Source organism: Sus scrofa, chromosome 9 (genome assembly GCF_054392235.1).
Source record: "Sus scrofa isolate SSC_HxYL_T2T_F1_AM1 chromosome 9, Sscrofa_HxYL_maternal_Yorkshire_Landrace_v2.0, whole genome shotgun sequence".
NCBI classification, from domain to species: Eukaryota; Metazoa; Chordata; class Mammalia; order Artiodactyla; family Suidae; genus Sus; species Sus scrofa.
The window spans coordinates 4,868,603-4,880,768 of record NC_139391.1 but is presented as its reverse complement, the minus strand read 5'-3'; the positions used below and the strand labels follow the sequence as shown (position 1 = coordinate 4,880,768).

The window sequence follows — 12,166 nt, the reverse complement described above, 5'->3', positions numbered from 1 at the left end:
ATATGATATGACTTATATCTGGAATCTAATTTATGGCACAGATGAACCTTTCCACAGGGAAGAAACTCATGGATTTGGAAAATAGACTTGTGGCTGCCAAGGGGGAGGATAAGGGAGAGACGTGGAGTGGGATTTGGAGTTTGTAGATGCAAACTGTAGCATTTGGAGTGGATAAGCAAAGAGATCCTGTTGTATGGCATAGAGAACCACATCTGATTGCTTGTGATAGAACATTATGGAGGCTGATGTGAGAAAAACAATGTGTATAAATGTGTAACTTTGCTCTACAGCAGAAACTGACAGAACATTGTAAATCAACTATAGTAAAAAAAATAAAAAACAAAAACACTGGCCATAGATAGGGATTTTGAGAACAAGATAAAGTTAAACAAGATACAACTCACCACATTTGACTTTCTGAGTAGAAAATACAAACTCTCTTACGTAAGAATTTTGTATATAATAATATTGGCTGGGAAAATAATGATCTCCCAAATGAGTGTTTCACCTGCTAATTCACTTGAAAATCTGTATTTACATCAACACACAATTTAAGATTTTTAACTCACACGGTGAACACCACCACCACCAAAAACAAACAGAATAACGAGGAAAGAACTGCAGGGCAAAATGAAACAGCAATGGCAGCGTTAAAGTGCCGTGAACCAAACTGCCCCACAAGTATTTTCTACGCTCTTAAAATCCCTCTACCGCAATTTCCTCGTCTGCAGAACCGAATGATTATGATTTACCCAGTGGCTGACTCGGAAGAGGAATCCTGAGAATCACTCCTGTGTTTTTCCACAGTGTCTGCCATATGATAGGCCTCCGAGAAATATAAGCAGAAAAATACAAAGTATTATTAATATAACCACTATTATGGTTACTGTAAGGTTTATTGTGTTATTAATAGTAAATATAGAAGCATTTAAAAATAAACTCAGTATTAAGTTCATACTTTTATAATCATATGTATATGTTTACATCTGCTTTATTCAAAGTCAAAACTACAACATGCTAAAATGTTGATCAATTAATGAATACATAATTTGTTGTATGTGATACAAAGCAGTAAGATTCAACAATAAACTGTGGATATAAGCAACAAGAATGAATCTCAAAAGTATTATTGCAAGTAAAAGAATCCAGATAGAAATTAAATTATTTATTACTTAATTGACATAACCTTCTCTGAAAGGCAAACTGTATGACAAATCAGTTTGGGGGTTGCTGGGAACTTGGAGTTGTGGGACAAGACTGACCACGAAGAGGTGAAAGGGTGCTTGTGGGGTGATGGAAAGAGGTCCTGTTTCGATTGATGATGGTAGTGATTACATGGCTGTGTTCTTCGGAGCCCATCAAATAGTGAATGAAGGTAACTGTTTTGTTTAGTTTCATCTTGTTCTCAAAATCCCCATCTAAATAGAGTAAATTACTCTGAAAGTATACCTCAAAGAACACGCCTTAAATATAGTAAATAGATTATATATCATAGTAACAATAATACCTTAAGGGAATTTATACAAAACCAATAGGATCTAAATGTGTGCATCATACAACCATCCATGATTTACTTTAGTGAGTTTTTCACCTTCATCTATTATATGAATGTTTTATGGTTGTAGAACCATTTAACAAATCTTATCGTAGAAAGTACAGAGGGAAGATAGGAAGGAAAGCGTTTTCATGTGATTTGAAAATAAAACAGAGAGTATATCCAAATCCCATCACCTTCTACCTCCTGAAAAGTTGACATGTTGTTTAATGTTTGTGTGTATTTAAACTCCCCAAGTGTGTAATAGAAAATAGTATCCACCACAGAGTCTTGATGGGGAGGTAAATTAGAAACATATTCACATTATTTTACCACTGTAACACTCTATGCCCACTCTCTTTTCTTTTTTCCTTTCTTTCTTTTCTCTTCTTTTTCTTTTCTTTTCCTTTTCTTTCTTTCTTTTTTTTTTTTAACTGGGGCAGAGGATTTAAATGAGCTATGGACTTGGGAAAGATTTTCAATGGTTTTAAGTAACATGGCTGTTTGTCTTATCATTTGAAGAAAAAACTAATGAAAAGTCTATTTTTTTTCTATTCTGGTTATCTCTATCTCCAATTCAATTACCCTTCATAGGCGTAATTCGTTTCAATTCAATTCATAGGGTAGGAGTGGGGAGAGATTGTTGTGGGCAATGTAACATCAAGCTTAGTTTTCTTTGTTGTCGGTTTCATTGCTTTTTAAATTATCCAAGTAGCCCAAACTCGATGATGCTTACTCCGCTTCATGACAGTGTAGCTAAACTGGGTATCAGTGACAGTGGCTGCGCAATGAACAAGAATATTGCCTAGAGTAGTGAAAATGGACTGTGATCATTGTTGATCCTTTAGTAATCGCTTGAATGACTCTAACCAGCAAAACGTACCTTTTTCATAATGAGTGGATCCCAAACTGTCTTCCCTCCAGCCCATAGTAAGATGAATTTTAATAGCTAGTTTGCCTTCTGCATTCATATGATTCTAAGCCCGTTAGGTATGTATTTTCGGATTTACAAGATTGCTCACAACGCAACCCATGCCGTTTTTACCGGTGTGATCATTGCAGGGAAAATGCAGAGGAAGATGTTTATAACACGAAAACATCATACAAATAGCAATCACTAAACGTGGTTTTAAGTCTTTGCTGACGCTTCCCCTTTTGAGTTACACCGGCTGACTTTTAAGTACCTTCACCTTTGATCCCAGGCGTCACATTCCTTTCAAGGAAAACAGCCTCTGGACTCGCCTCCGTATCTGCTGGGTCCTGATGCTGTAGATGATGGGGTTCATCAGGGGCGGGAAAAGGATGTAGACGTTGCCCATGAGGACGTGGACCACGGGCGAGAGGTGTCTCCCGAAGCGGTGCACCATGGTCAGACCAATGACGGGGATGTAGAAAACCAGGACGGCGCAGAGGTGAGACCCACAGGTCTGCAAGGACTTGCTCCTCTCCTCTCGAGATGCGGCAGCCAGGACGGCACGCAGGATCCTGAGGTAGGAGAGGATGATGAGCACCGCATCCAGCAGCAGGTTGCTGATCACCAGGGCCAGGCCGTAGACGCTGTTGAAGCGGATGTCCGAGCAGGCCTTTCGAATTAAGTCCTGGTGCAGGCAGAAGGAGTGGGAGAGGACGTGGGGACGGCAGTAGTTTAAGAACTTGAGGCGAATGATAACTGGAGGTATGAGTAAGGAACTCCTACATAGGATCGCCACCCCAATTTTCATGACTTTGTCATTAGTTAGGATGGAGGAGTAGCGTAGTGGGTTGCAAATGGCAACGTAGCGGTCAAAGGCCATGGCGAGAAGGACGGAGGACTCCACGAAGGACAGACCATGGATGAAATACGACTGGGCAATGCAGGCATCCAGGCTGACCTCCCGGCTGAGCCCCCACAGGACCCCCAGCACTGTGTGCACGGTGGACAGCCCCACGCAGAGGTCCGTGACGGCCAGCATGGCCAGGAAGTAGAACATGGGCTGGTGCAGGCTGGGCTCCGTCCGGATCACATGCAGCACCATGCAGTTCCCCAGGAAAACCGTGGCATAGATGCAGGAGAAAGGGATGGAGAGCCAGAAGTAGTCACCCTCTAGGCCAGGAAATCCAGTGAGAATAAATCTGGAACTATTGACGTTGAAGACTGAGATAGCAGGCATTCATAGAGGATGAAAAATATTTCTAGAGAGAGATGCAAAATCAGGTCTGTTTATAGTCCCCCTATTTCTAGTCAAGTTTTTCTGCTTTTGAGAAGAAAATAAAATACAACAAATAAAATTTCCTTAAGTGTCATAAACTCAGCCGAATAGAGACCGGATTCTTTATTTTTTAGGGCAGATGTAGATTTTCCTGTGCTAGTGACTGAGAATGCCAGAGGATTGGAGGGTTTTATGCAGAAGCAATAGTGTTAAGGGGCTCATGGGGTTTGGTGGGGATGGACTTCTGGGATCTCTGTTTGTTTCTAAAGGAAGAAACTCGTGACCACAGGTGTGTCCTGCTGCCATGGCTGGCAGCACCATCAGGAACATGTGACATGCATGGGTGCTTTTTTCTCTTGGGTACCACTGCTGTTCCTTTTACTGCCACCCAAGTATCATAAGGTCTCCAAAGAAATGGCCTCGTTAACGTAATCTAAATTTACATCACCTAAAATTAGCCAAAAGAAAACCAGTAAGCTAGGTGGAGTCAGAATGTTTTTCGGCACATCCCGCACTGTTTAGCCCCTGTATTAATTGCTTACCAATTTTAGCTGCACTTTTTCTTCTCTATTTTCATGTATCTCTTTATCCTATAAAGTTCTATCCTTTCTGACCCTCGTAATTCTTTTACCTCTTATCTGACTATAATAGGAAAGGCATTCATTTGAGACTGTAAAGCGCTAAGCCAACATTTGATCTTGAGCAATAGCTAGGACTGAAATGGTTCGATCACGTGGTAAACATTTAACACGTCTGTAAAAGTGTTCTCCCTTCCTTGCTGTGTGGGGTCTTGCATGCGGCTCACCATGGTTGCAGAGCCTAAATAGTAGTTCTCTGTTGATACCAAATAAACTCACGTGTGCTGAAGAAATAACTGGCAAATCTATTGGATTTAGGGCAACAAAGACTTTTATTTTCTCAAAGAAGGAGCAGAACATTCAAGAACTGTGGGAAAGTTTTAAAGAAATGAAATGCCTGGAGAAGAAAAAGAGAAGACAGAAGCAAAGGTTTGAGGAAGCAGTGTGGACACATTTCAAAGTGAATGGCACACACCAGACTAAAAACCCAGGCAGGAAACTCAGAAAAGCAGGATAAATAGCAAAAATAAAAACAAAAACAAACAGGAAACGCTTACCTAGGACACATTTTGCAACCATAGCATGTGGACAACTGAGTGATTAACGGCAATGTCATAAGAGATGGAAGGGAAAAATTGGGACTTGGGACTGTTCTGTTGTAAACTACTTTCAATACCCATAAAATGGCATATGGTTGGTTCACAGTGGACTTGAATTAGGGCACCCATTAAACAAAGATGAAAAACAGGTAAAAATGATAGCTAGAAGATGAAATGCAATCATCTGGCATGCTCAATTAAACTAGAGAAGGCCAAAAAGAGACAGAAGAAGGAGAAAAAGAAGTAGAACCAGCGCAACCCATAGAAAACAATTTCCAACGTGGCAGATTTGAATCCGCCTAAATCAGCCTCACATTAGGTGTGAATGAAGTTAATATCAGAAGCGATAAAGGTGAGTTGGCTGGATTTTAAAACAGCACGTAATTATGTAATGTGCACATGGTCCTACTTTAAAGACCAGGTGAAAGGCTAAGGATAGAGGCAGATACCCTGCTGCCTTTCACCGGAAGAAACCTGCATTAACTGCATGGCTTGCAGACATAACTGATTTCAGAACAGTGGAACCTGTCATGGATGGATGAGATCATGACACAGGCAGCAGAAGGGGTGGATTGGTTACCCCAAATTAACATTCAGCGCTTTTTGTGGTCCTTTGTAGTCTTACATAGATGTGGGGAAAAAAAGAGTTGCTGATGTATGTGTCCCAACTGAGACCAAGCAGGGTGATACGCTCCCTTTTAGTTTCAGCTCTCATAAATATACATAATTATCCTCTTCGTGACCTATTTTTGGCCATGATTTAAATATTTTTGTGCTTTTGGCGATCATTTCACTGTTTGGAATGACCTCCAAACATAGTCCTGCCTGGTGTTCTAAGCACAAGAAGGCTGTGATGCACCTTACAGAGAAAATGCATGTCTTAGATTAGCGTCCTTCGGGTGTGACTCAGAGTGGCAGTTGAGAGTGCACTGTCAGTGAATCAGCAGTACGGTGCAACCAGAAAAAAGGAAGAAAACCCCACATCTGCAGATGAGGAGGCTCCAGAAAATGCTAAAATAGCATCTGTAGAGCATGAGGACGCTGAGGAGAAGATGGACTAGCAGCTCAATTGTGAGCTGAGAGCTGACAAAGACGGCAGAGGGGACATCATTGCTGCGAGGATGAAAGCCAAGGAAAGCGATGTCACTAGTCCCAGGCGTGGAAACTGTGATCCCCTCTCAGCCAGCGCTGGCTGCTCGAATGTTTCACAGATGGCGGTGCGGCATGAGAAATGTGAAACTGCAGGCAGGGCGGTTTTTACAGATGAGGAAGCAGCAGAATCTGTTTTAAAGCTATCTGCTACTTCTGTTTTGTAGAGAGGTTCATCTGTGCTTTAATAAAAAAATTAAAAAGATTGCAGAGAAACAGCTGGAAAAAAAATCTGCAGAGTATTTTGCAGAAAGGGTTTTGTAAGAAGCAGGCCTCAACACCTGTGAAACGGGCTTGTTTTACAGGGACCTTGACACGTGAGCCTGTATAATGTAACAGTATTTCTGTTTTGCTGTTATACGCAGAATGCTTTTATTTGTTAAACTTTTTTATTTTTTGTTTTTTGCTTTTTAGGGTTCCACCTGCAGTGTATGGACGTTCCCAGGCTAGGAATTTAATCAGAGCTACAGCTGCCGGCCTACACCACAGCCACAGCAATGCAAGATCCGAGCCAAATCTGTGATGTACACCACAGCTCACGGCAACGCGAGATCCTTAACCCCCTGAGCGAGGCCAGGGATCAAACTCACATTCTCATGGATGCTCGTCAGGTTCATTACCGCTGAGCCTGACGGGAACTCCCAGAATGCTTTTAAAGGTAAAAATGTGACCAAGGCTTGAAGAAACCCAACCTTGTATTTGCCCTAGTAGCAAGAGTTCTGTGTTCCCGCTAAGTCAGTATTTGTGGCAGCTTCACAGAACGCAACTACCATGAAGCATGAGACCTCCCTGTATAAACATGCACCTCTGGTTTGCAATATAAGCAGACCGTTAGATGGACACCCCAGCTAATTCAAAAAAGTGCCAAAGTCAGACTGTGGAGCTCCCACTGGCCAAATCTGGAACAAACTGAACATTAAAAAATGATAGTGACTGATAACTACCTATTGAATAAAATGTGAAAAAGCAATAACTGTTACATATTTCCAGAGTTTCAAAGTCTCTCCCACAAAATACTCATTAAATGCCAAAGGCAAATGTATAACTTGATAGCAACCAATCCCACAGACCCAGCCTTAATTAAATAATCAATGAGCATTATCAGCAATGGAGCAAATGCATACCAGGCGGAACCTGAACAGATGCACAGGAAGAAAAGCGCCTCAATTTCACGGTGTTCCCGTGTAATCGGAATCTAAGCGTGAGGATGCCTCACACAAACCCACCTGAGGATGAATCAAACATTCTACAAAATACGTGGGCTGTAGTTTTCACGTTTCTGTCAAACAAAAACAAGAAAAATTTGAAATTTCAGAGAAGAGATTACAAAAAAAAAAAAAAAAACAGAGCTACTAATGCACACACATAATTCTGAACTGGATTTTTTTTTTAACAATAAATATTAACAGTACGCTTGGAGACAGTTGTTCAGGTTTTAAAAACTCAGTGGTAGTAATGCGTCCGTGTTAGTTTCATGATTTGATGGCTGTATTCTTAGTATGTAGGAAAATGTCCCTGTTTGTGGAAAATCACACTAAAGAATTTGAGTGTGATGGGGTATCAGATGGGAAACTTATCCTCAAACGAATCAGGAAAAGTATTCTTTGTGCTATACTTGACGGTTTTCCATAAGAAACGATTTACTGACAGTGTCTCAGAGGGAACGTTTTTGAATAGAATCTATAATTTTATATATGGCACTTGTCAATAATTACACATAGGATGCGACAATATTTTAAGTATTTCACAGAGAAGAGCATACTTAATTATGTATAATTGACACATAATGGAATGTCTTTGCAATAGGATGTGTGTCATTTTTGAGGCATTTTTTCAATCCCTTTCCATATATGGCTCTCTTTACTATGTTTGTCAAAAGGGAGACGATGTGTTTCTCTAGGGTTCGGAAAAGAAAGGTCCGCTGAAGAACTCGGTGAGAAATCAGCGTGAAACTTAGAGACGAGTAGTAATAAGCCTCATTTAAACCTGTGTATTTCCTCAGCCTGAGAAGGAGACGAGAATCCTTTCTCCCAAGTGCGATGTTCTCCCATCCCCTTGCATCTTCATTTCTTGCGCTCTGCTTGTGAGTCAAGTGCTGGCTTTCCAGCCAGTGCAGTGATCTTCCTCCCTGTCCAACTAGGAGAGGCGTGGACTCTGGGGAGAAGCTGCCCTTCCTCCATCCCTCGCAGGACCAGGGCGCTCCGAGTTGGACGAGAACCTTCCACGAGCATCAGCGACCTGAGGGACCGTGGTCTCCCGGGAGCCTGGGTCCGTCCGACCCACATGGTCCTCTTCTTTCCTTCCTCATAAACCCCAGCAGTCGCAGCCCCGGGCCTTGAGGAAGCCGAAGCGGGTGCAGGGGCTGCCGGGAGCAGGGGCAGCCTGTGCTCTCAGTGGCCTGAGTCACTGTCCCCCAGCGTGAGTGCTGCCAGTGGCTCAGAGAGACCGGAGGCGAGGAGTGAAGGCAGTGACCCGACTGGGCTAAAGGATCAGGACCTGGATTTTCTCCCATAACCTCTGACCCTAGTGCCGAGGAGGTCCCTGGGAAGTCATCTCGTGTCGTAGCTTCGGCTGCAGAGTGGACCCCCCCCCCCCCCGCCCCAGCTTCTGCAGTCAGCTTTGTCTGTGCTCTGCTCCAAGGAGCTGCGTTATATCTGACAGTCCTCAAGGCAGAAGACCGTTTAAACAAACCTGCGAATAAGTATTTATCTCGTCTTGGGAATCACCTCCAAATAGTCATGTCTGCTGCTTCTGCTTCCATTGTCAACTCCTCAGTCTTCATTCTCACAGGCCTCCCTGGCCTGGAACAGTATTACCTTTGGTTTGCAGTTCCCTTTTCCTGCATCTACGCCGTGGTTTTCCTGGGGAACTGCCTGGTGCTGCATGTGATCCGGACGGAGCCCAGCCTACACCAGCCCATGTTCTACTTCCTGGCCATGCTGGCCGTCACGGACCTGTGCATGGGGCTGTCCACCGTGCACACGGTGCTGGGGGTCCTGTGGGGGCTCGGTCGGGAGGTCAGCCTGGATGCCTGCATTGCCCAAACTTACTTTATCCACGGTCTGTCCTGCATGGAGTCGGGAGTCCTTCTGGCCATGGCCTTTGATCACTTTACTGCCATCTGCAACCCTCTGAGATACACATCCATCCTCACCAACAGCAGGGTCACTCGCCTCATGGTGAGCATTTTGATGAGAAGCGCTTTGTCCATTCTCCCTGTCATCATCCGTTTGAGGTTCTTTCATTACTGCCGCCCTCATCTCCTGTCCCACGCCTTCTGCCTGCACCAGAACCTGCTCCGGCTGGCCTGCTCGGACGTCCGCTTCAACAGCGTCTATGCTCTGGCTCTGGTGATCTGTACCCTGTTGCTGGATGCTGTCCTTATTCTCGTCTCCTACGTTTTCATCTTGCATGCCGTGCTGGCGATCGCATCTCCAACAGGGAGGCTCAAGTCTCTGCAGACCTGTGTCTCCCACCTCTGTGCCGTCCTGGTGTTTTATATCCCCATTATTGGTCTCACCATGGTGCACCGCTTTGGGCAGCACCTCACCCCTTTGGTTCATGTCCTCATGGGCAACGTCTACATTCTCTTCCCACCCCTGATGAATCCTGTCGTCTACAGCGTGAAGACCCAGCAGATCCGTAGTAGGATGGAGAAGTGGTTTTCTCTGAAAAGGTAGTGAACCCCTTGGATTTTATCAGTCAAAAATGTGGGGGGCTGTTTGGTTGCTTGTTTGGTCTTTTGGGGGTCTTTGTAGGGCTGCACCCATGACATATGGAGGTTCCCAGGCTAGGGGTCTAATGGGAGCTACAGCTGCCGGCCTACACCACAGCCACAGTAACACAGGATCCGAGCCACGTCTGCCACCTACACCACAGCCCACGGCAACGCTGGATCCTTAACCCACTGAGCAAGGCCAGGGATCACTGAGCCACAACAGGAACGCCAGTAGAAATGTCTGAAGGTCAAAATAATATGGCAGTTCTCATGTGTAAAAGCACTTCCAATTTGAATAATATTTTCAATAATTTTTATTCTGAGGACTCAAATATAAAGAACTTAAGTGTCTTGCTCATAAGAGGTGAAAATTGAGTTTTGCTAATACACATTCTAGAAGAGTTTTTCTAAAAATATGCTGGAGAAAAATTACCAGCTTTATAGCCGTAATAATGTCTTTGCATTTTATTGACATAGTCTGGAAGCATAGTTGCTATATTAAAATTGTGTTGCCCTAGTTCCTCAATATTTTCATCATTGGGCATACCTCTAGCTAGACTTTTGGAAGTATGCTCATGGTTTTGACTTTTCAAGACAGGTGCATGTTGAAACATATGCAGTGAACTTGCACTTTCTTTGTTCCTAGAGGGGAGGTGAGTGACATCTGAAACTGTGATGCTGAGCCTTCCCTCGAATCCAGTTTTTTCCCATTAGTGACCTAATAGTAGTTCTTTAGAGGGATTTTGGCATAAGAAGATTTATAACCCCTCTATTCCGAAGATTGTCTTCTTAATCCTTTTTCATAGATTAAGATATGATCTTGTTACATAAACATTTTTCATTCTGCAAGGTTTTTGTTTTGTTTTGTTTTTTGTTCTTTTACCAAATATTATATCATTAGGATTTCTGCATGGCATCTTATGTTCCTCATAGCGTCTTCAGGAAAAGTGTGTAATTTAGAAACTGTTACAAAAGCACAACTGAGGACTGATGGTGGCCTCTCTTAGATTAGTGGTGGTGAGGATGAAAACACAGCAGATATGAAGAGGATGTATGAACACAACTTAATCACTGACTGTGGGTAGGTGAACGGAGAGTGTTTTCATGTGAGTAGGTCACAGTGATAATTCTATTTTTATCATTTTGAGACATTGCTGAATTCCTTTCCAAAGCTGGTGTGATGTTTACATTCCCCACAACATCGTGATGGTTTTTCTCCACTGTCTCTTCAGCACTTGTTCCTCTCCGTCCTTTGTCCTTTGCGTGTAGCCCTTCTAGTGGTGCCAGTCCTTGTTTGGGTGGTTTTGATTTGCATTTCCTGGTGACTCAGAGGCCTTGGAGCTGCTTCTTCAGCTGTGCCCTGGCACCTTAACTAAGTCATAGCCCCACCCAGTGGTGAATACAGCCTTCAGGCTGCCTAACCAAGGAACCTGGCCAGAACACACAGCAAGCTGCGTAGCCCATCCAACAGCCCTGCTTACAGTGGCGCTTGGACAGAGAGCACAGCTATGGCTTTCCCCTTCTGCAGAGCAAAACCAGGGCCCCTTTCTGGCCAGGGAATTCAGGGCACAGGCTTGTCTGATCTTGTCCTGGAACACCTGGGGCCCAGCCCTCAGTGTCACAGCTGCCCAGTTCCCTGTGGTCGAGGGCACAGGTGTTGTCAGGTGGCTGGAATCACATGTGTTTGCCACCTTACCAGCTGTTTGTGGACGCTCTGAAGCTCTGGGCTCTGCTGCTGTGGTCAGAGGTCCAGGATGGCGGGCACTGCCCCTGCAGTTCCCTCTGGTCCACCTCCCCTACGGGTTCCTGCTCCGTCACCTCGAGATGCACAGATGGGTGGCAGTCTCTGGCCTTCTGCTCTGTTGACCAGAGACACTTTGTTGAGTTCCTGATGTTTACCTGGTCGTAGACTGAAGGGGGAAAGCACGTCTCTTCCATGTCTCTGGTGTCCCTTTATAATGGGTCCTCCCCGTGGAGCCGTGAGCATCTGCCGACACAAAAGTGTGTGAGTTTCTCACCATTAGCATCAAACTGTCCTTTAATTCCGAAGATATCCAAGGAAGTCCATGATGACAAAAAACAGATTCTTTTTCTGTGTGTGGGAATCTTTGCTGTATGTCTAACTGTAATTTTTTTTTCTCTTGAAGCTCTCGTCTCATTTCGATTTTCAGACATTACTCTCTTCTGGTAGTGTTCCCACTTTTTTTTGTCATTCTCACATGTCATCTGTTGGGAATGCCTTCTGACTTTTACATGGTAAAATAATGCTTTTCTTCAAGACTAAGCTCAGACTTTGGGGGGCATCTCTTCTAAAATGTCTTCACTGAGGTTTCCTCTTTGACTCAAATCCGTCTGTACAGTTTTCAAATTACCTCATGTTGCTGTGTATCTGTATTGAG

General features: G+C 43.8%; 2 protein-coding genes across 2 annotated transcripts; one reads left to right on the top strand and one right to left on the bottom strand.

Annotated features, from left to right (window-relative positions):
* Nucleotides 1-2,739: 2,739 nt before the first annotated feature.
* On the bottom strand, nucleotides 2,740-3,684 carry LOC100626951 (olfactory receptor 51V1-like). The gene has a single exon (XM_021062375.2). It carries the CDS (start codon nucleotides 3,682-3,684, stop codon nucleotides 2,740-2,742), a length of 945 nt encoding a protein of 314 aa, XP_020918034.2.
* A 5,103-nt stretch (nucleotides 3,685-8,787) lies between these two features.
* LOC100514783 (olfactory receptor 51V1-like) lies at nucleotides 8,788-9,729 on the top strand. The gene has a single exon (XM_003129510.5). The coding sequence runs from the start codon at nucleotides 8,788-8,790 to the stop codon at nucleotides 9,727-9,729; it is 942 nt and encodes a 313-aa protein (XP_003129558.5).
* Nucleotides 9,730-12,166: the final 2,437 nt, after the last annotated feature.